The 20,048-nt window shown below is 48.0% G+C and overlaps 1 protein-coding gene across 2 annotated transcripts in view; it reads right to left on the reverse strand.

Annotated features, from left to right (window-relative positions):
* Positions 1–14,445: 14,445 nt before the first annotated feature.
* Azin1 (antizyme inhibitor 1) overlaps positions 14,446–20,048 on the reverse strand; it is a 31,057-nt gene continuing 25,454 nt past the window's right edge. For both annotated transcript variants that reach the window (XM_038343006.2, XM_038343007.2), the window contains 4 exons: positions 19,543–19,705; positions 18,445–18,560; positions 17,722–17,936; positions 14,446–16,760 (listed from right to left, as the gene is read on the reverse strand). In XM_038343006.2, coding sequence (XP_038198934.1) covers positions 16,649–16,760; positions 17,722–17,936; positions 18,445–18,560; positions 19,543–19,705 — 606 coding nt within the window. In that variant the 3' untranslated portion in view covers positions 14,446–16,648. The remainder of the gene's footprint in view (positions 16,761–17,721; positions 17,937–18,444; positions 18,561–19,542; positions 19,706–20,048) is intronic.

The raw sequence follows: 20,048 nt of genomic DNA on the forward strand, positions 1-20,048 counted from the left end.
CAGAACTGTGGTCAGGCAAGGGTCTGGGGATTAAAGAACACACAGAGACGTGGGACACTCTTGAACCAAAGATGCCAATTTTATTGTGTTTCACAGCAGCTTATATAGCATTCTCCTTGATTAGTGGCCACGCCCTAGCTCTCAGGATTTTCTACTGCAAGCCCACCAGAAACCACTTCCTTGTTATCAGGAACTCATGAGGGTTTTGTGCTCAGAGCAGCTGCAAGCATAGGAAAGCAAGTTGTTTACTCCAGCAGGTAAGAGGTCATAGAAAGTTCAGGGTCTTAGAGTCTGCAGCCCCTAACACCCAGCTGTCCTTGAACTAGCTGTGTAGACCAGGCTGGCTTCAAATTCACAGAGATCTGCCTGCCTCTGCCTCTGGGAATAAAGGTGTGTGCTACCACCACCTGGTTCTCACTAGAGCTCTTATAAGGTAGATGACTGAGACAATACATATTTGGGGGTTGGAAAGATGGCTCAGTGGTTAAAAGCACTGGCTGTTCTTCCAGAGAACCCAGGAATTGATTCCCAGCACACACATGGCATTTAATAATCATCTGCAACTCCTGTTCCAGGGAATCTAATGCCCTCTTCTGGCCTCGGCAGGCACCAAGCACACATGTGATGTATAGAGATAGGCCAGCAGAACATCCATAAACATGACAAATATTTCTTTAAATACACACATACACACACACACACACACACACACACATATTTGGCCAGGCGGTGGCTGTGCATACCTTTACCCAGCACTTGGAAGGCAGAAGCAGGTGAATTTCTGTGAGTTCAAGGCCAGCCTGGTCTACAGTGAATTCCAGGACAGTCAGGGCTGCTCAAAGAAACCCTGTCTCAACAAACAAAACAAAACGAGCAATCTTTCCTAAGAAAGGGAAACCAATGCCTTCTACCCACACTCTGACCAAATGGAGGGTTTCCCACAGTAACCAGAAAAATGATGTCTGTTTTACAAATTAGAAAAACAAAGCCAGGCTGCCATTTGTGTATCTGTCAAGGGCACGGGCTGCTCTTCCAGAGGACCCAAGTTCAGCTCCCAGCACCCACATGGCAGCTTGCAACTGTTTGGAACTCCAGTTCCAGGTGACCTTTAAAGGTAGGACACAGTGCAGGCAAAACACCCATACAAATAAAAAGGAACACAAAAGCGAAAACCCCTGGCTCAAAAAGAGTTGGCACATGGCCCGAGGTGAGAGCACTTGTTCATGAAGGGATCAGAATGGAATCCCTGGCTCTCTGCTCCATTAGCCAGTCCAGACTGGGAACAGTATTCCAGTACAGACGCACACACTAACCCTAAGGGATGCCAAGGCCTTGAACATTAGCCCCAAACTGTCTGAGGCAGATCTTCCGAGTTCACCTCAATCATCACCTTTCTGGCATCTGAAGGAATGTAGACTTCTGTCAGGCGACCACTGGAAATTTGTAATTAACCCATATTATATCTTACCTTTAAGACATCTGTTCTCTCTCTCACACACACACACACAAAGACCACAAGGAAAGGAAACCCTTTATTTTGTGTATGAGAAATCTCTACTTTGTTTTATTATTTTTAACGTGATGCTAAGGTGCCAAGGTCTTGTACATGCTAAGCACATGATCTCCCACCAAGCCACGACCCAGCCAGAGGTATCTTATAATTAAAGATCTTCAGGGGAAGTTTTGTGGTGGGAAATGGCCCCCGTCCCAATACCCGGCTGCAGACTGACACCTGACCATTCCCAAGGCCGGGGAGGGGCTCAGATGAGTGAGGCTCACCTCGGCTCCTGGAGGACCGAGTTTCAGTGAGGTGCAGGTACATTGCATTGGCTCCCTGCCCTGGTTTCGACCATGAAAAGGTGCCAAGACTCTTCAATCTGACTGACCATTGGGGCTGCCAAGAAATGGAGTTGGGCTATTTGGTCAGACAAGGAAGAGCTGGTGTCAAAAGTCAAGATAAGGCTGCAAGCAGTCACAGCAAACAGGAAGCCCTGTCAGACACAAAGGATGCTCCCAAGGCCAGATGTGGAGCCCAGGTACAAGAGGTGGGCAGAGCTGGCAGCTAACTCGCTTCCTCCAGGACCAGCAGGAGTAACTGCTCAGATTAAGTTCTAGCTTCTTAGGGCCTCTGGGTAGAAGGGACAAGCAGGGCAAGCCAGGCACACTAGCAGTCAAGGTGACGCTGCCAGAGGAGCAACCAGCTCTACACAGAAAAGGCTGGTGTCCCTTGGGCTGGGCCCACGGCACAAGTGGGAGAAACCCTTCTGAGAGCGTGGATTCGGAGCCTGGATAACGCGGGAGCCAAGAGTTGTGGAATCTGGGGTATAAGCAACAGCTGCAGCCCTCTTGCACCTGCCTTCTGCTCCAAAGCGAACACGCTGCTCCAGCCCACAATACTCCCTGAAGGGCAACCACATAGGCCTGGGGCCTCAACCACGACCACTTTCAAGCCCCACATCCTTGGCCACTATTTCGTCCTTTGATGTCACAGAGTTCTGCATCTTGCCCCCAGATCAGCAAATTAGGCCCTGTGGTTTCCCAAGAGCCGCCATTCATAACTCTTCTACAGAAAAAAATAAATTAAAAAAAAAAAAAGCACAGGGCTTCCCAGAATGCTCCAGTGCTCTTTCCAGCTGGAGTGGATTGGCAGAAATGAGCTGAGTCTAGATGAGTGTCACATGGGGCAAGGAGGAGCTCACATGGTCCCTCTCAAAGGCTACCTACCGACATGCTCTTTCTGAAAGCCCAGCCATTAAGGCGAGACACAGACACCTCCCTCCCTGGCTGGCATCATTTGCTAAGTGGTGGCTCTGGGAAGAACAGTCAAATCCAGGAAAGAGGCCCAGGATGAACTCCAGCTGGAGGCCCAGTATTACTCATCCTGGGGTCATGAACGGGTCAGAGAGGTGCCCGTGTGTGAAGGAGAAAAACCAAACCTGTAACATCTGCAGCCTTCCGTGTCCTGGCTCCTCCATAGCCTGCCTTCCTGTTTGACCTGGTGAGGAAAATCTCCCAGAGTTAAAGAAGCTTCCAGAGGCCACGAAGTTCACTGACAGTAGATGTTTCTTATGTTGATTGTTTTTTAACTGTTGCATCCGTGGCTGAAGAACAGAGCTAGCGGCTGTAGCCTGATGAAGCCGGCTAGGGAGGTGTCCTACCACCAGCAGTCCCCAGAGCTCCAGTTTCGCTCTGCTCTCGCTCTCCTTGGGCCTCCTGGAAACAGAGCGCCTCTCGGATTGGTTGCTGGGCAGACTCTGAGGCAGTTCGAAGCACCCAGACGCATAGCCTTGGGGAAGGCTAGATTATTCTACAGTATGTGGGGCTGGTAAGAAATTCAATCTCCCCCACCTCACCCCCAACACTCACCGCCTAAGAACTAGACCTGCGTGTGTAGGCAAACGCTCAACCAACAAGCGGCACCCCCAGCTTCTGGAAACCTGCTTAGGGATGAAGAATTATGCCCTCCAGTGATATCCTTTTTTTTTTTTTTAACATATTCTCAGAATTCTTTTTTATGCCTTTTTTTTTTTTTGTTTGTTTGTTTTTTTGGTTTTTCGAGACAGGGTTTCTCTGTAGCTTTAGAGCCTGTCCTGGAACTAGCTCTTGTAGACCAGGCTGGCCTCGAACTCACAGAGATCCGCCTGCCTCTGCCTCCCAAGTGCTGGGATTAAAGGCGTGCGCCACCACCGCCCGGCTTATGCCTTTCTTTATACCATTACCGCCCAGTTTCATAGGAAGTCATCTGCTAGCCATTACTAGAGCTCTGTTAACTCTTAACTTTGACTACACCTCTTTAGCTGAATGAGGGTGCTTCCTCTCTTCCCCATCCCAAGTTGACTACAGGGTCTGCCGCTGACCGAGAGTAAGGTGAGGCCTGAGTCCTTTTGGTCTTAACACAGCCAGGCAAGGTCAGTCGCCAGCAGTGGGGCTTAATCAAAGCTGTCTCCATCAAAAGCCTGATTGGAGGCCAGGTCTCAACCCCAAAGCCTGTTCCCGCCTTGGTCGGTACCCTAAATCTGAGAAAGGTCTCTAGGGAGGTGCAAGTCCTGCTTCTAGAAACTTGGCCTGGGGCCTTTCCCAGCAAGGGCCTCGCCTTTCCTCTCCTCCCGCCCTTGGGGCGGTTCCAGCCTTGCCACCCAGCGCGGGCTGCAGCACGTGGCTGGGGGCGGCGGGCTTCCACGGCGCCCAGCTACCCCGCAGGGTGGCGATGGCCCTCCCTTCTCCCTCGCCCTCGTGACTTCTGGTAAAAGCCCCCGCTCGTCCCCACCCACCTCCGCCCTCCACTGCTGCCCGAGTGGTGCGGGCCGCGCCTCCCCGGGAGGCTGCGCTTTCTCCCGCCCCTGGCAGCAGGCTGCGCTTCGGAAACTGTTGACTCAGAGGGTGGCCTGGCGGCCAGCGTCTGATGTCAGCCTGGAGTCCGGCCGGCCGCGGCGGGGAGGCGAAGGAGAGGCCCGGCGGGCGCGGGAGGCGGTGCGGGTGCGGGCGAGCGGCCCGGTGGGCGCCGTGGGGGCGGCGCTGCAGCGAAGCTGCTCGGCTGCGGCTGCCCGGGCGCCCGTGACTCACGGTGCGTCACTGAGCAGATGCCCGCGGCAGCCGGAGGCTCCCGGCTGCTGCTGACTCATCAGAAAGCTGTGCACGGCCGGGGTGGCTTTGGGGCGCCCGGAGCCGGAAAACCCCCCAAGAAGAGGCTGGGGCGCAGGCGGGCAATGCAGCGGGAAGCCGCATGGCTGGCAGCTGCTCGAGCCACCTGCAGCGCGGCCGCCTGCGAGCGACCGTAGACTGGACCATCCCCCCACCCCTGCCCACACTCCGTGGTTTCCTGTGCCCAAAGGCGGGCAGCGAGTTCCCTCCCTGATGTCGCAGAGCTGTTCCTAGGCGTCCACAATGACTGGGGTGTTACCCGAGGTCACTGGTGTTGCCCCCCACCCCCGTCTTAAGACTTGAAGGTCTGTCTGGGAAGAGCAGGACATGCATCAGTACCAGGGACTGGATTCTTTCCTTCCTGACCTTAATCTTACCCTTGCCCTCTCTAGGGAACTACACTGCGGCGGTGGACGCCACTCGCTGGCTCAAAGCCTGGCTCCAGATCTTTCCTGTCACTGAAGGTTGACCGCAAGGCCCCGTGGCACTCAGGAAATGCAGCCAGGGGTCAGAGAATTCTCAGAAAGGGGTGTGGTTCTGGGGGAGGTGTCTGCGTGGTGTCCACCCTGTCCTCAACAGGGACAAATTCTCTAGCATTAAAGATGTGTGAGGCTCCTCGCGCAAGGCTTTCCACCCAGGTAGGGCAATATTGCAAGATTTGATAAGACCTCACAGGCTAGCAGTTACAGTGTAACGCGTGCACCGGAGGCAGTCTTGGGAAGGGGTGGGGTGGGTACGGAAAACAGTCGCTTAAACCCTAGTGATAGGGTGTTAGGGTGGGGACATTGGTAGGAATGATTTGGACAGGTGGGAAAAGGCATTCCAAACGCCCCGAGGGACGTCTCCAGATGCCCCGGCGAAGTCTCCAAACAGCAAGCAGTTCCACTAGCTTGGGAAAGCCGAGTATTAGGTGCTCAGCACAACTGCACAGCTGTGGCGCATAGGAGCAGGCTCAGTGGCCCAGAGGGACCAGGAGGAGATGGTTCTGCTCACTGCTCCCGGCATGTAGCTATGCCCGTCCCCAGACGCATGGGTCCCTTCTAAGCATCCCACAGTCCTGCTCGGTTACTTCTGCAGGAGCCTCGGCCTTGGGTGGCTTTTGATGATTTTGTGCCCAGTGAAGAGCCTTTTTAGTCCAGATTTCACATTCTTTCCTGTTCCGTCCTTCGGTCACTGTACTTGCCTACACCAACACTCCTCGGTTCACGGTGGGGGTTTCCTAGAGTTGCTTTAGAAAACAGTGAAAGAGGAGCTATAGGAGAGGCGCCCGCAGCCCCTCCCCCGCCCCCCTTGCCCGGAAATGTGGTTTCACAGAACCGCTGATCGAGACGGTCACCAGCGAGGCTGTCTGGATCAGCCCTACACTCAGCCTTCAGATTCCTCATCTCTGATAGGCTGCTAAGGGTGCTGCAGGCCAATGGGAGCAACTATGTCTTCCTAGGCATCCACCCACCCGGCAGCTGAGGTCAAAGGTTCTAGCAGGAAGCAGGGCAAGAACCAGATGTCCTTTCTTCCTGGTGATACCTACCATGGACCTGCGTGTGTGTGTGTGTGTGTGTGTGTGTGTGTGTGTGTGAGAGAGAGAGAGGGGGGGGGGCAGTAATCCCCCAAGGCAATGGCAGCCCATGTCGCAACACCCCCAACCCCCACGCATACCTGGTGGGATACCAAAGGTGTAGTTATGGACAGGTGGGACTTTGGGTCATAACTGGGGATCTTGAGGTAAATTCCCCAGCCGTGTTCAGCACGGGAATCATTCCCCCTTGATCCTGGTTTACTTGTAACTTTGAAAATTTATCGAGACTCCCAGTCTGGGCAAGATTCGTCACCGAATTTATTTACCACCATCACCACCCCACTTCCTGATCCTCGGGGTTTAAGAAAGGCCATGAAGGCACATCTAAGACCTTATAGCCAGGCTGCTGCAAGGAAAAGGACACTAGGTGACCAGATGTTTTCTCGAAGTAGTGATGTGGCCTGGGGCCTGAGGAGCACTGTAGGAATAATTTATTGACACATAACAACATTAAAGGACTAAAGGGGGATTTCTCATGAGCCCCAGATCTGGCACTGCCAAGCAGTATAGTTCCTCAGCTGAGGAAGCAGACTGAGACACTGTACCCCACTGGAGCAGCGCTTGGCGGAGCTGGGACTGGAATCTGAAACACCAGCATTAAAAGGAACTCGACAATTCCTCCGTGACCTTTGGCTCTAAGGTCTTGGAACTCTGTTTTGCTGTGTGTGCACGCCCGGCTACAGATCCCTAATCATAGGCATTTGGGTGTTAAACCCAAAAAACATTGCGGTTGAAAAGCAGCTAACCCATAGCAAAGTGTTTCCTGAGGGTGGGGTAGGGAAGATAGCGGGCAAGCAAATTTGTTAAGGCCCTTGGGGGAATGCAGAAGTGGCACCGAATGCCCATTCAGAGGTGGGACTGACTTCCTAGGAAACTGGTAGCAGACACACTCTGGTAATTTTGTTATTGGGATTCCCTCCCAGGCCTTTCCCATGTAGCATCAAAAGCTTCTCGGTCTTTAGATCTGCAGGTCGCGGTGGAAGAGCAGGTGGGGTGATCTAGGTTCTCATTTTGTAGATTAGGAAATTGAGGAGGGAGTGAGCGTACGCCGTCACTAACTTGTGAACCTACTGCAATGCATGAAGTCTATCTACTCCAATGCAAGAATTCTTACTCGTCCGGTGACTGCGGGCTGGACCAGTGGTGGCGTGGCCCCCATCCCAGGCCAGGCTCTGGAGCGGGAAGAGGAACCGAAGGATTGGTCTTGGCGCGCGCACCCGGGGACGCACATTGCCGGAGCTGGGGCGCCCGTTTCCCTTTCCCCTCCCCGGGGAACGCGAACTGTCCCAGGTGCCCCAAAGCCCAGCCTCCCCCTCGCACCCCCGCCCGTTCCTGGCGCGCCCGAGTCTCGGCGGTCACGTCTCCCCATCCGGCTCCAAAGTGCGAGCCAGCTGCGGCCGGGCCAGCCCGTGGGAAGGCTGCGCCGGGGGCGGGCACGGGAGTGGTCCCCAGCCCTGCCGCGCCCGGGTCGGTAGGGGAGAGGTCCCCGCTAGGCAGGCTACGCCCCAGCTTGGCGCTCCCAGGGCGGGAGGGCGGGGAGAGGCGGGGCCGGGGAAGCCTCCAGGCCGCGCCCCGGAGCACCGCGCGGGCCCCTGTTGCTGGGGAGAAAAGCGCGCCGGCCCCGCCCCGAGCCCGTGGGCGGCAGCGCCCTCTGCTGGTGACTCCTCGGAGCTACGCAGAGACCCCGCCCGGACCTAAGCGGAGAGCTGCTGCGAAGGACGTCCTTAATATTGCCATCCTCGCAGAGAAAAAGAAGCTAACCGAATTGAAAACGAGCGGTGTGCGTTGCAGGGCATTCTGAAATGTGAAGAAAAAAGTCTTAGTGTCTTTTTCTAGAAAAATTTGCAAATTTATATGTATGCTTTTGTGTTTATTCAGGGTCTTGTTATATAGTCCAGACTGGCCTTGAATTGAGAGACTGTGGTTGCAGTATTTGCCATCGCAAACTCCTAGATAATTCTTTAGAAAGAATGCAGTCAGTTTGTTTTGGTGATACTGATACTCAAAACATTATGTTTCTGTAGAGATGGGTCCGTCTTACCCAGCTAGCTCCACCGTTTTTACCATACTTATGTTTCCTACGGGGTTCCCGCGTCTCTGGTTGTGAGTACTCACAAAACTGAAAGGGGAATGGCCCACTATGCAGTTTAATTAGAATTTGGAGACCGAATGGATTTGGGACGGAGTGACATCAGACGGCCTGTCCCCTAACGGGGTATGGGATGACACCCTGTAATCAAACATGCTCAGTTTCTGCAGCAGAATGAATGACTGTTCACCCTGAGTGGACAAGTGGGTGCTGCAGCAGGCTGCATGTCTGGTCAGGGCAAATGGGTTTTCACAATAAAGAACAGTCTTCGGAAGGTCGGGTGGGCCTGCGCTAGCCCCTGAGCCCACTGACAGGCTGCGGTGAGCAAGTCTGTTCGATTTGCCTCTTTTGTATTCTAGTTCTGCCTGCTGGTTAGATGCTACTGAAGGGCAGGGTTTGGTTCCTTTGGAAGTATAGCCAGATGCCTTCTCTACCCCCAGTAGCCCAAACGGAGTGGTTTTCCCGTCACCTCGGCTCCACTTCTAGGACTAACCTTGTTCCTGGAAAGCCTACCTGGGACTTTCAAAGGAGAGCAGCAGTGTGACTTTCCCTGAATTGACTGCTAGCTTGGGAGCAGGGACTTCCAGCTATCAGGAAGGGTCACTTAGTACGGCTCTCATCTGTGTCTCTCTGCACTCCTCTGCCCACAGGGAATGGCAAACTGACCCCTCCATCTCGGCCTCCGTTGTTCCATCTTTCTTCCCAGTGCAGAGGCTAGTGCAAAGAACAGGCAAGTTCTTCCAGGGCAAACAGCCTCAGTCACACGTCTTATCTCCCCACCACACTGATGCCCCACTTATAATCTGCTCCCACACGTACAACTTAACAGATATTGCAATATGTTCTCTAGTACGTTGGCCATGCGGGGCACGCTGTGCTTGTGTGGCAGACCCCCATTGATGAAGGTGATGTATCCCTCTGTACCACATAAAGGATGGGGGTCACTCTGGACGCCCTCCCCCAGAAATCTCATCCTTGGATTGCTGCACTTCATTTGCCTGTTTTATGGCTGCATCCCAAAGCATCTTTGGTCCCATTACGTCCTTGCTTGGGTGCCAGCTGTTGGCACGAACTTGCTTAGGCACACATCAACAGGTGCAACGCTAACAACAGATCAATAATCCTAAATCTAGCTTGGTGACCCAGTGAGTTTGCCTGGGATCACACAGCACAGGTGAGTGCTTACTAATAAACCATACTCAGCATGCTTATTATATGAAGTAGGGGTTATTTTATACAGATACGCAAGGAGGCAGGTTTAGCTAACCTCAGTGGGAGTGGTCTCTGTAGGGGAGCGGTTCTTCAGGCTGTAAACATGGCAGGGATGGGATGGGAGGGCGGAGGCTACAATGACCACTTTCTGCCCACAGTCAACATATGCACTTGGACCAGATAAGACTTTGCCCTCCCCTGAGCCTCACTTGGAGAAGGCTTTGTCATTCCCATGGGTCCTCAGGCCAAACAGTATAGTCCTTCATTTGGGGCTTCACGAACTCCCTACAGAGAAAGGTCCACACACACCCCTTTGAGAGTCCCCATTCTTCCCAGTCTTATGCGCCTGGCCTTGTGCACAAGCCCAGCTGCTCTCATTTCAAGAGGCCAAAGCCATGTAGGACATAAAGATCTCCACAGCAAGCATGCTTCCCCCTACATATGGCACCGCAGTGGTCAAAGGTGGCAATTTCTCACATAGAGTATGAGAAACAAGTTCCTCCAGGCAGGCGTCTGTGCCGCCCTGGCCAGCTACAGGCTGGTCTTTCATCTAGCCCTCCACTTCAACAGCCTTCACTCCACACATCTCCCCTGGAAACCTGTTCTCTTGCTATTTGTGGAAGTGACTGAGGCATAGTCACCCGTCCAGCTACACAAACTAGAGACTCCACCCTTTACCACCTGTTTCACCTTTCCCACTTACCGCTGAAGCAGTCCTTTCTCTCTCTACTACTCCCACCTGGTCACAATGCACGAGCCTAGTCAGGCAGGCTCCCCACTGCCAACGCAGGCAGGCCCTGAAGCTGCACATCCTTCCTTCTACCATGAGGCTAGTCAAATCTGTGACAGGCTCTCTCTCCCCTCTCTCTCTCTTTCTCACACTCACACAGCACGTGTGAAACACAGCACACACCGTTATCAAAACAATAATGCAACCCCCATTTCTCTTAAAACTGGAAGTCTTTGTGGCGGCTTGACTGGCTCCTGTATTTGAAGACTTGGTCCCAGTTGGTGGAACTGTTTGGGAAGGATTAGGAGGTGTGACCTTGTTGGAGGCGTGTCACTGGGGGTGGGCTCTGAGGTTTCAAAAGCCCACACCATTCCCAGTTAGCTCTCTTTCTGCCTCATGCTTGTAGATCAAGATGAGTTCTCAGTGACTGCTTCAATGACACACCTGCCTATCTGCTGTCATGCTCCCCGCCATGATGGGCTGACTCTGATCCTCTACAAAGATAAGTCCCACCCAGATTAAAAACTTTTATAAAGTGCCTTGGTCATGGCATTTTGTCACAGCAATGGAATCGTGTCTACAACATGCTTGCAGAGCCCTCAATGGTCTGCATGCTGCTTGCAGTCTCTACGCACCATTGTGTTGACTTTCTTGGGTTTTAGCACACTGAGTGCTAAATTCTCCCTCCACCCTGACACTTAGTCAACTGTTTATTCATTCACATGTCTGTGCAATTGCCAATTCCCTAGGAAAAGCTCCTGACCAGGTCAGTGGGCCCAGCCTACGTTGCTTTTCAAAGACAGGTCCGCCTTATCTGTCTGGTGTAGGATGCCCAATTCTCCACCTCCCAGGGTTCCAAGTGTGTATCACACTACATGACTTAGGTGGCACCGGATGCTGAGCACAGGGCCTTGCACACGCTAGTTGAGTACTCTCCCATGAAGCGAGCATATCTCTAGTCCCTCTTAAAAATGTTTCTTTTGGGGGGAGCAGGGTCCCGTTGCCTAGGTTGGCCCTGAACCAGCAAGACAGATTAAAGGCAGTCCCACCTCACTCAGACTTTCAAAATGGGTTGGGGATGTGGTCCATTGGTATACTTGGCCCGGCGTGCATAACCCCTGGGATATTAAGAAGCTGTGCCCTCAAGAACTCTAAAAAGGTGGATTAGAAGAATCTTATCAGAGACAAGCAGGGAGAAGGTGGCAGTAAGACTGGGCAGTTTCAGCTGGGCAGTGGTGGCGCACGCCTTTAATCTCAGCACCCAGGAGGCAGAGGCAGGCAGATCTCTGAGTTTGAGGCCAGCCTGGTCTACAGAGTGAGTTCCAGGACAGGCTCCAAAGCTGTCTGGGGGAGTGGGGTGGATACTGGGCAGTTTCATGAGGAATAGTTGCAAAGGAGTGGGCAGGGCAAATCTGGGTATGGGAAGGAGGGGTCAGATAAAGTGGGCTCAGTGTATATATGCCTGCAGGCTTAGCTATGCAATAGGATAGCTGAAGCCCAAGCGTTCAAGGTCAGCCTGGACATGGAAGGAATACTCTTAGTTTGAGACAAGGTCTCTGCCTGCTGGCTGTCCTGGAATTCTTTTCAGACATAGGACACCTCCCCCCCCCCTTTTTTTGATTCAGTACAGCTCTGAGTTACCAGCAGTATTTTTGGTTAAAGGGAAACCTTTGCTTGCTACTTGGGGTGTGCATTTGGAATAGGGTGGGGAGAGACTGAAATTGTCCTCCTCTTGGCTTCCTTACACTTCACAACATGGAGCTGTACAAATGGAAGGTAGCCAGGCGGTAGTGGCACACACCTTCAAATCCAGCACTAGGGAGGCAGTGGCAGGTGACTTAGGAAACTTTTAGTCAGCACTGTACCAAACATGGTCTGGGAGCGCCATCTAGTGGGACTATCTGCTGCTGCAGCAGTGTGTCTCTGCCCCAAGGGCAGCCTAATCACTATTTAGTAGGGCCTTAGAAATGATCTCTACACATACCTGCTTTTGCATGTAACTTTTGTCTTTGGCGCAGAGGTGGTGGCGTGGGGCAGACAGTGTTTCTCTGTGTAGCCTGGGTGGTCCTGGAACTTGGAGATCCACCTGCCTCTGCCTCATGAATGCTGGAATCAAGGCATGCACTACCAGTGTCCTGCATGCTTTGTGTACCATTTAAGCCCTGCCCCCTTTTTATTTACGACTTGAATCCCCTCTTCGCTGTGTCTCACTAAGCTAAGACTGGGTTGGAACTGGCCACAGCTCAGGCTGGTCTCCCAGGGGCTGGTCACCTATGTTAAGTGCTTACCTAATTTCACCTTTACATGATTCTGAGTTCAAAGAAGCTCCAACTATGTACCGGCTACTTCTGTTCAGTGTGATGAGCCCCATCTTGCACAGAGGTTAACTCACCACACACCACATAGCACTAATTAATCCTTCCCTGCTTCCTTTTTTATGGTAAGCTGCTACCACTGAGTATCTATTTCTGTATTTAAAAAAACTGTGTGTGCCTGTATGGAGTCAGATGTTGGCACAGGGCAGATACACAACTGAGAAGGACCTGGACCTTGCTGTTTTAGCTAGGATGGCCAGGCAGGGATCACCCCCTGGTATCCATTTTTCCTATCCAAATAACTGAGCTGGATTTCTGTGGTCTACAAAGTGAAGCACAACTCCTTCGAGGTGTCCTGCTCCCCCCAACCCCCAGGCAGGCCAGGCCACATGGACACACGCACAGTCTGACCCGCAGAGGCGGACACACAACACACAGCTGGCACTGCCCCGCCATCCGGCAAGCCCAGTCAGACACAGCTTTCATAGCAGGGGTGCTTTACTGACAGTGACAAGCTTTCAGCCCAACCAACCCTCTTACCCTGCTGGGCTTCAAGAATGTTGCCAGATGGCCCATTATCCTCCAGGCAGGCAAGATATAAGGAGAGCTGGTAACCAGCAGACTTCACAGCAATGACACATTGTTCACCAATTCATTTGCCAGAGAAGATTTTAGTTTATAAATTATACTTATGCCTTTTTAATTCTTTAAAACCCACTCAGATTCTTAATATTTGAGATATCAGAGAAACACCCTCTAACAGGAAAGGTACTAATTACTTCTAATACTGCTTCCAGGCCTGAGCCAGGAGTTCAAGGTCAGTCTGGGAAATTTACTGAGATCAGATGGTTTTGTTTTTAAGGATAAAAAGGCTTGAAATTTAGAGCTAAGAAAATATCCCAGAAACTGGGCCTTCTAGCCTGGTTTTTACAGTAATTTCTTCAAAGACAACTAGTTCAATCAGAGGAAAACAGCTGTAGTTAAAGCTAGTTAGCCTAAGACTTTTAAAACAAACAAGCAAACCAAAATACAAAACACTGGCCTCTAGCAAATGCAGTCCCGTCCCCCCCGGGTTTGGCAGTGTGCACCTTCTGCCAGCCCATCACTCAGGATGGCCAAGGCAGAACTGCTAGGTTTGAAGCTACATAGTGGTTTTTAGGCCAGGTTGAGCTACAATGTCAAACAGAAACCCAAACTCTACCCAACAGTCTTAATTCCTGGATAGGCCCATCCTCACTATGGAGCTGCACTGTACGAACTCCTGCAACTTCAGACAACTCCCAGCTACATGGTTTTAGCTAACACTGTAACTTAATGCTAGTTCATCTAATTTAAATACAAGGCAGCAATGTACCGTAGGCTGAAACAAACAGGAAGTTTGACTTCTGTCATTTGCAACCATTTGCCAGACAAAGCAAGTATAATCCCCAGTGACCAGGCCCCTAATTACCCTTAGACCTGCCAGCTCCTGTGCACAGTACTATCCATACAGAGAAGTAAGGTGTCTAGCCTCTGCTGGAAGAGCAAATGCAGAAGCAGGGTTGGAATCAGGCAGGATGAAGCCAGTCTACCTCTTTTAATGCTCAGCCTATTACCTAAACAAAACTGTTTAAACCTAATGTATCCTTCTGGTTTCTCTATCAGGCTACACAGCAACAAGCAACTGAAGTGTTGATTTGAATTTCAGCAGGTCAACACAGTTTAATAATTATGATTTCTTAAATCTAAATTTATACTGAACAGTGAGTGAGTGACTCACCTCCCAGTCTAAAAAGGTGGCCCCATGAATACCCAACTCATCAAAACCTTCATTGTGCTAGGCAATTCCAAGATCACTTTACTTTTAATAGATTCTGAAAGAACGTGGGCAATGTACACAAAATTAATTCATAAAATTTCACGTCTATTTCATGATAGAAGCCATCAAAGTAAAGCATGAGGAATAAAAACATTTTATCTGTGTATTCAGAATCACACACAAGTCACCTTTACAGTTCAATTTACTATATATAGAAATCATTTGGGTTTTATATTTTCAATTAAATTTTGAACTGATTACAATATCATATAAAAAAGATTTTACATTAATTATTTTAAGCATTCCAAATTGAAATACATAGGTTAACTTTAGATTTATGGCAAACAGTCTTCAAATACAATACAGACACTCTTAAGCTTACCTATCATTCATATGTGAGATTTGCAACTTTGGGCTGTTTTACATACAACCGCTCTCCTATGCAGATGGCAAACTGATAGGCCACAAAGCTCAAGCCTGTACAATCAAGCCAAGGACTCAAGCTGCACCATCCTTTCAAAGTTTTGGCATTTCTGGACCACAACAATGCATAATACAAATGAGGTAAGAAACAATTTCCCCTCCTTGTTAGTTCAAAGTTACATGGTAGCTTGGAATTTTGAATAAGACCCCTTATTACACCTTGGAAAAAAGTCCAAGGGTATGGATGACAATGGACTGGGGTTCTTAGTTCTTAGTATAATTAATAGAACCCATGATATTCAAGTGGGCAATTGTCAAATCAAAAACATTAAGCACCTACTGGTTTGAGATTGAAATTAGAGATTCATGATCAATTTCTTTCCACCTTGAAATCAAGGTGTGAGAACCGGCTCTTTAAGGCGTCCCAAACCCCCTATGTAGCACAGGTGGAATTTTCTGTCCTTGGCACCAAAGTGAAGTCACATTTCCTCTTGGGGACAGGAATTCCACTTGTGAGCAGAGTGAGGAAAAGGGACCCTTGTAAGCTGTCTCATTGCTATTGTGATTCTGAGACCTAGGACTAACACACCAGCAGTGAACAGTGTCAGGTTAGTGACACTAACTCCCTCCCCACCACCACCAAGCTTTAGTACGAAAACAATTACTAAGCTGAACAAATGGGAAATAACAAACTAAAGGGTCAGGTTCAAACCAATAACGACAACAATAACAACAAAATTAACCCAAAAACAATAACCCCTCCATTACAAGTGAGAAATTGAAGAAAGTGTGCTTCACCACCCCAAAGCCCTCTGCATATAAATGTCTGTGCGAAAGGGCCTCAGGATTCTGGAAATAAGACATAGCCCTTCTGTAAGGTTAGGGTCCTGCAGTCCTATGCAGTCTCATTCCCCTCCCCACCAAGTTTTCAGTGTTTAATAAAATCTTCTCTATCAGCTGAAAGATCTGTAACTCCAAGGTTTACTAAAGTACGCTAAGCATCCTATCTGTACAGAAACAACTATCATGACAATTGGTTTATGCAGGACTAACATTTTTTGGTGTTAAATTGTTAAACATCATGCTTACTGCACATCAACTCTCCATAATCTCAGCTCCACAATGATTTATCAAACACTTTACTTAAATTACTAATTAAATAACTAAAAGTGTACTGAGCTAAACCAAACTTAAATGGGCTATAAAGAAAACCAACTCTTAAAACAGGCCACACACACGACTACTTCAAAACTACCTTTCTAGCTAGCCCCTTTCCCAAAGTTTTAGCCTGAAAAACAGTAAAATCTACACAAAGTTTTATTGCAATCATACACGGGTTACATTAGGTCAAATACAACAAACACTATGATGCAATTTTACATTTATTAAACTACAGTTCAAAGCACAAATTTACACATTCTAAATACACTAAACGTATCTAATGAAGTCACACTGGTCTTCCACTCACATGTGATATATCTGGGTGAAAGACATCAACTTTACAAGACTTTTTAACAGGAATCCTTATTATAAAACTGTGTACTTGTATGTAAACGATTTGATGGGGAACCCACATGGGCTTCCATCTCCACTAAGTCATCCATTTTGTTGCATATTTTATTTTAAACGCTTAAGGGGTGGGTCAAACTGATATGTTTAAATCTGGATACATTATCTAAATCCCTCTTACCCCCAATGAATTATAGATGAAAGCTGATTTTGTCTGGTCCCAAATAGCTATTACTATGAATTTGTTTCCAAGATAATTAACAGAATAAAGATTGATTGAATATTCCCCACACTGGAATGTAGACCAGACAAGCTTAACCTGCGACTTCAGATCTAAAGAAGCGTTAATGCCTGTTTAAGCTTCAGTGGAAAAGCTGTCTTCTTGGCTCAGCTGAATGCAAGAGGGCGCAAAGAAGAAGTTTTTCATCATTGCATCTGAAGTAATTCCAGCATCTTGCATCTCATACCTGTTAAGAAAAATGCAAAAATCGGGATTTAAATATTTATAAAATCACACAATACAACAAAACAAGTTCCTCCTATAAAAGTATGTTTTTGGGCCAGGGAGATGGTAAAGGTGCTTGCCTTGTAAGCCTGATAATAAGTTTAATCTCTGAAACCCGTGTTAGACAGAAAGGGGGTTTGGATGCCTAGAGAAATGGAGTCTGAGCCGGGCGGCGGTGGCACACACCTTTAATCCCAGCACTTGGGAGGCAGAGGCAGGCAGATCTCTGTGAGTTTGAGGCCAGCCTGGTCTACAAGAGCTAGTTCCAGGACAGGCTCTAAAACTACAGCAAAACCCGTCTTGAAAAACAATAAATAAACAAACAAACAAATAAATAAAATACATAAAAAACAATGAAAGAAAGAAAAGTAAGGGAGGGAGGGAGGGAGGGAGGGAGTTTCTTTCTTACCCCTCTATTTCCCAACTCAGGTGTTCGAGCCTATGTGGCAGCCCAAGATTTTTCTACTTTTAATGCAAGGGCTGAATACACTATTGCCAGGCGGTGGTGACGCACACCTTTAATCCCAGCACTAGGGATGCAGAGGCTGGTGGATCTCTGTAAGTAAAAGGCCAGCCTGGTCTACAGAGTGAGTTCTAGGATAGCCAGAGCTGTCTCGAAAAACCAATAAATAAATAAATGAATGAATGAATGAATGAATGAATAAATAAATAAATGGAACGATTACTAGTGATTTAATCCTGGAGAGGCAACAGTGAGTTCAAGGCCAGCCTAGTGTAAATATCAAGTTCCAGGACAGCCAGGATTATGTAAGGGACCCTGTCTCAAACAAAAAAAGGAAACTATCACCTTTATCTATATCACAGTATGAAATTTCATGAAATGTTCTTCTGAAGGTATTAACAAATCTAAAATGCCACTTCCAATATTCCATCTGCTTTTAAATAAAATAAAATCACCTTACCAATCACTGAATGACATCATATAATAAATAGCTGGCCTTTGAAAATCATTAAAAGCAGATGGTTCGTGGAAAGAATCTGCTCCCATGTTATCAAAGATAAGCCAGTCTCCCACATTTAGCTCAGGAAGAAGACAGCTCTCTACAATCTGATCGAGCTCATCACAGGACGGACCCCAAAGGCTGCTTGTAAACAGAGGCTCATCTTCCTTGTGTTTCTGCAGGGAAAGAAAAGTTACCAAATTCTTTCAGGTACTTAATCTGAAGATAAATAAAAGGCAATTTCAGTTTTTTAGATCTCTTTATCTATGGGAGATTGAGGGTCAGGCATTAAGTCTCAACTGTTACTATGAACTCCATAGTTAGAAAATAAATTGAAGAGGAGACCAGAATATGAATCCTAGAAAAACAGTTCAAAACATGATAAATATTATAATAACCAAGATTTAAGAAGGCAGGATTCTTGCCGACTGAATCCAGGACATGCAAATGAATGAGCTGTACCAATACATTGCACTAAAAACCCTTTTTTAAAAAAAAAATTTACAATTTATTTCTTAGTGTGAGTGCGTGGTCAGAGGACAACCTGCATGATCAGTTCTCTTTTGTTGCCACGTGGGTCCCATGGCTTAATGCCTTTACCCACTAAGTCACCTTTGCACGCTAGTTTTTGTATTTTTTTTTTTTATACTGCCCAAGACATTTTGGAAAAACAAACAAACTTGCCTTGTGAACCTCTGGAATGGTATTTAAGTCCTCAGAAAGTTTACTCGCAAAAGAACCATAAACACCATCGTTCATGTAATACACGAAGGCTGGCTCATCACTCCCATTTTTTTCGACTGAAATTAAATAGTAGAGAGGAAGATTAATTTAAACCAACACGAGTGCACCTTACTCAGCACATAGCAATTCTACTCTCTATACAAACAATATCCCTTCCTTGGGTTTGAAACTCTACCCTCCAGGAAAATAAACCAGGGAGGGTTCCGTGGAAAAAAATGACTGGATAGATAGTCTTGAGACTAGAAAGACAATGGGCCCAGAATCTAGATGCATCAGAACTGAAAATAAACTGAGGTCAATTGCTGGGGTTCATGTCAGCAATCCCAGAATCTCACACAGGCAAATTCTTAGCTACACAGCCTGTGCTTCAAGAGTAAGTACTGGTTTCTAAATAAATAAAAGCAAAGCCCAGAGGGCTGGAGAGATGGCTCAGCAGCTGAGAGCATATGCTGTTTGCTCTTCCAGAGGATCCAAAATTCAGCACTTGAAAGGCAGCTCACAACTGACCATGACTCCAGCTCCATCCAGGGGATCCCACACCTCTAGCCTCTTAGGCAAACACATACCCATGTGGGTAAAAATGCCAGTCATGTATCCGCCACCAAGCCCAAACAACAGAACCATATTAGAACAGACCATTAGCATACACTTCCTAAATGAAATACACAGAATATTCCAAAACTCTGGAATGAAGCCCACCAAGATGAAGCATCAAAAAAACAAACCAAACCAAACCAAACCAAACCGACCAAGCAGGGAAATCAATTTTTCTATGGACTAAAGATTATTCCATAGTGGAAAAAAAATGGTCTTATTCATGCAAACTGTATTCTACAATGACACAGGACAATTTTGTTGGTATGACTTAAAGATGGATTTAAAGAATACTTTGGCTCTGTATCAAAATACAAGGCAGATTCTCCTTCTGAGACAGGAGGAATGCACTGGAAATCACAACAAAACCCTGGCTTTTAGGGTAAAAAAAATCACGTGGTGTAAGTTTTATCCAAAACATCAGATATAAACTTTGTAACTTACCTCCAGAGGAAAGTTTATCATTTTCAACAACTTTCTTAGCAATAATATTAACTGCAAGTGTAAACGCAGAAGACACATAGTAGCTTCCAGGCTCTGAAATTATCTGAATGCCAGATCCTTCCGGGAAGTAAACATCCAGCAGAGGACTGATAACATGATTAACCTATGGGTTTTAAATTACAGGCTTAAGTTTCAATACTGATCACAGACGTCTAGCTCTTAACTAAGAAACTAAACAATTCCAATTGAAGGACAAGCCTGACTACTTAACAGGTATCTTCGATGAGGCAAGCTTTTACATCACCTTTTTTTATTTTTTTGGCAATAATTACAACAGCATTAATTAAAAAAAAAAAAAACAAAAAACAAAAACAAAACCCACATCAATACTAATACTGTGCCTGATTGCTGATAGAGGAATAAATTTCAGTTCAGTTTCCAGACACTGCAGAATAAAGGCAAGAGTGATATGCTGGAAGCTCACGTGACATCCAACACATAAAACA

This window comes from Arvicola amphibius, chromosome 9 (assembly GCF_903992535.2).
Source record: "Arvicola amphibius chromosome 9, mArvAmp1.2, whole genome shotgun sequence".
NCBI classification, from domain to species: Eukaryota; Metazoa; Chordata; class Mammalia; order Rodentia; family Cricetidae; genus Arvicola; species Arvicola amphibius.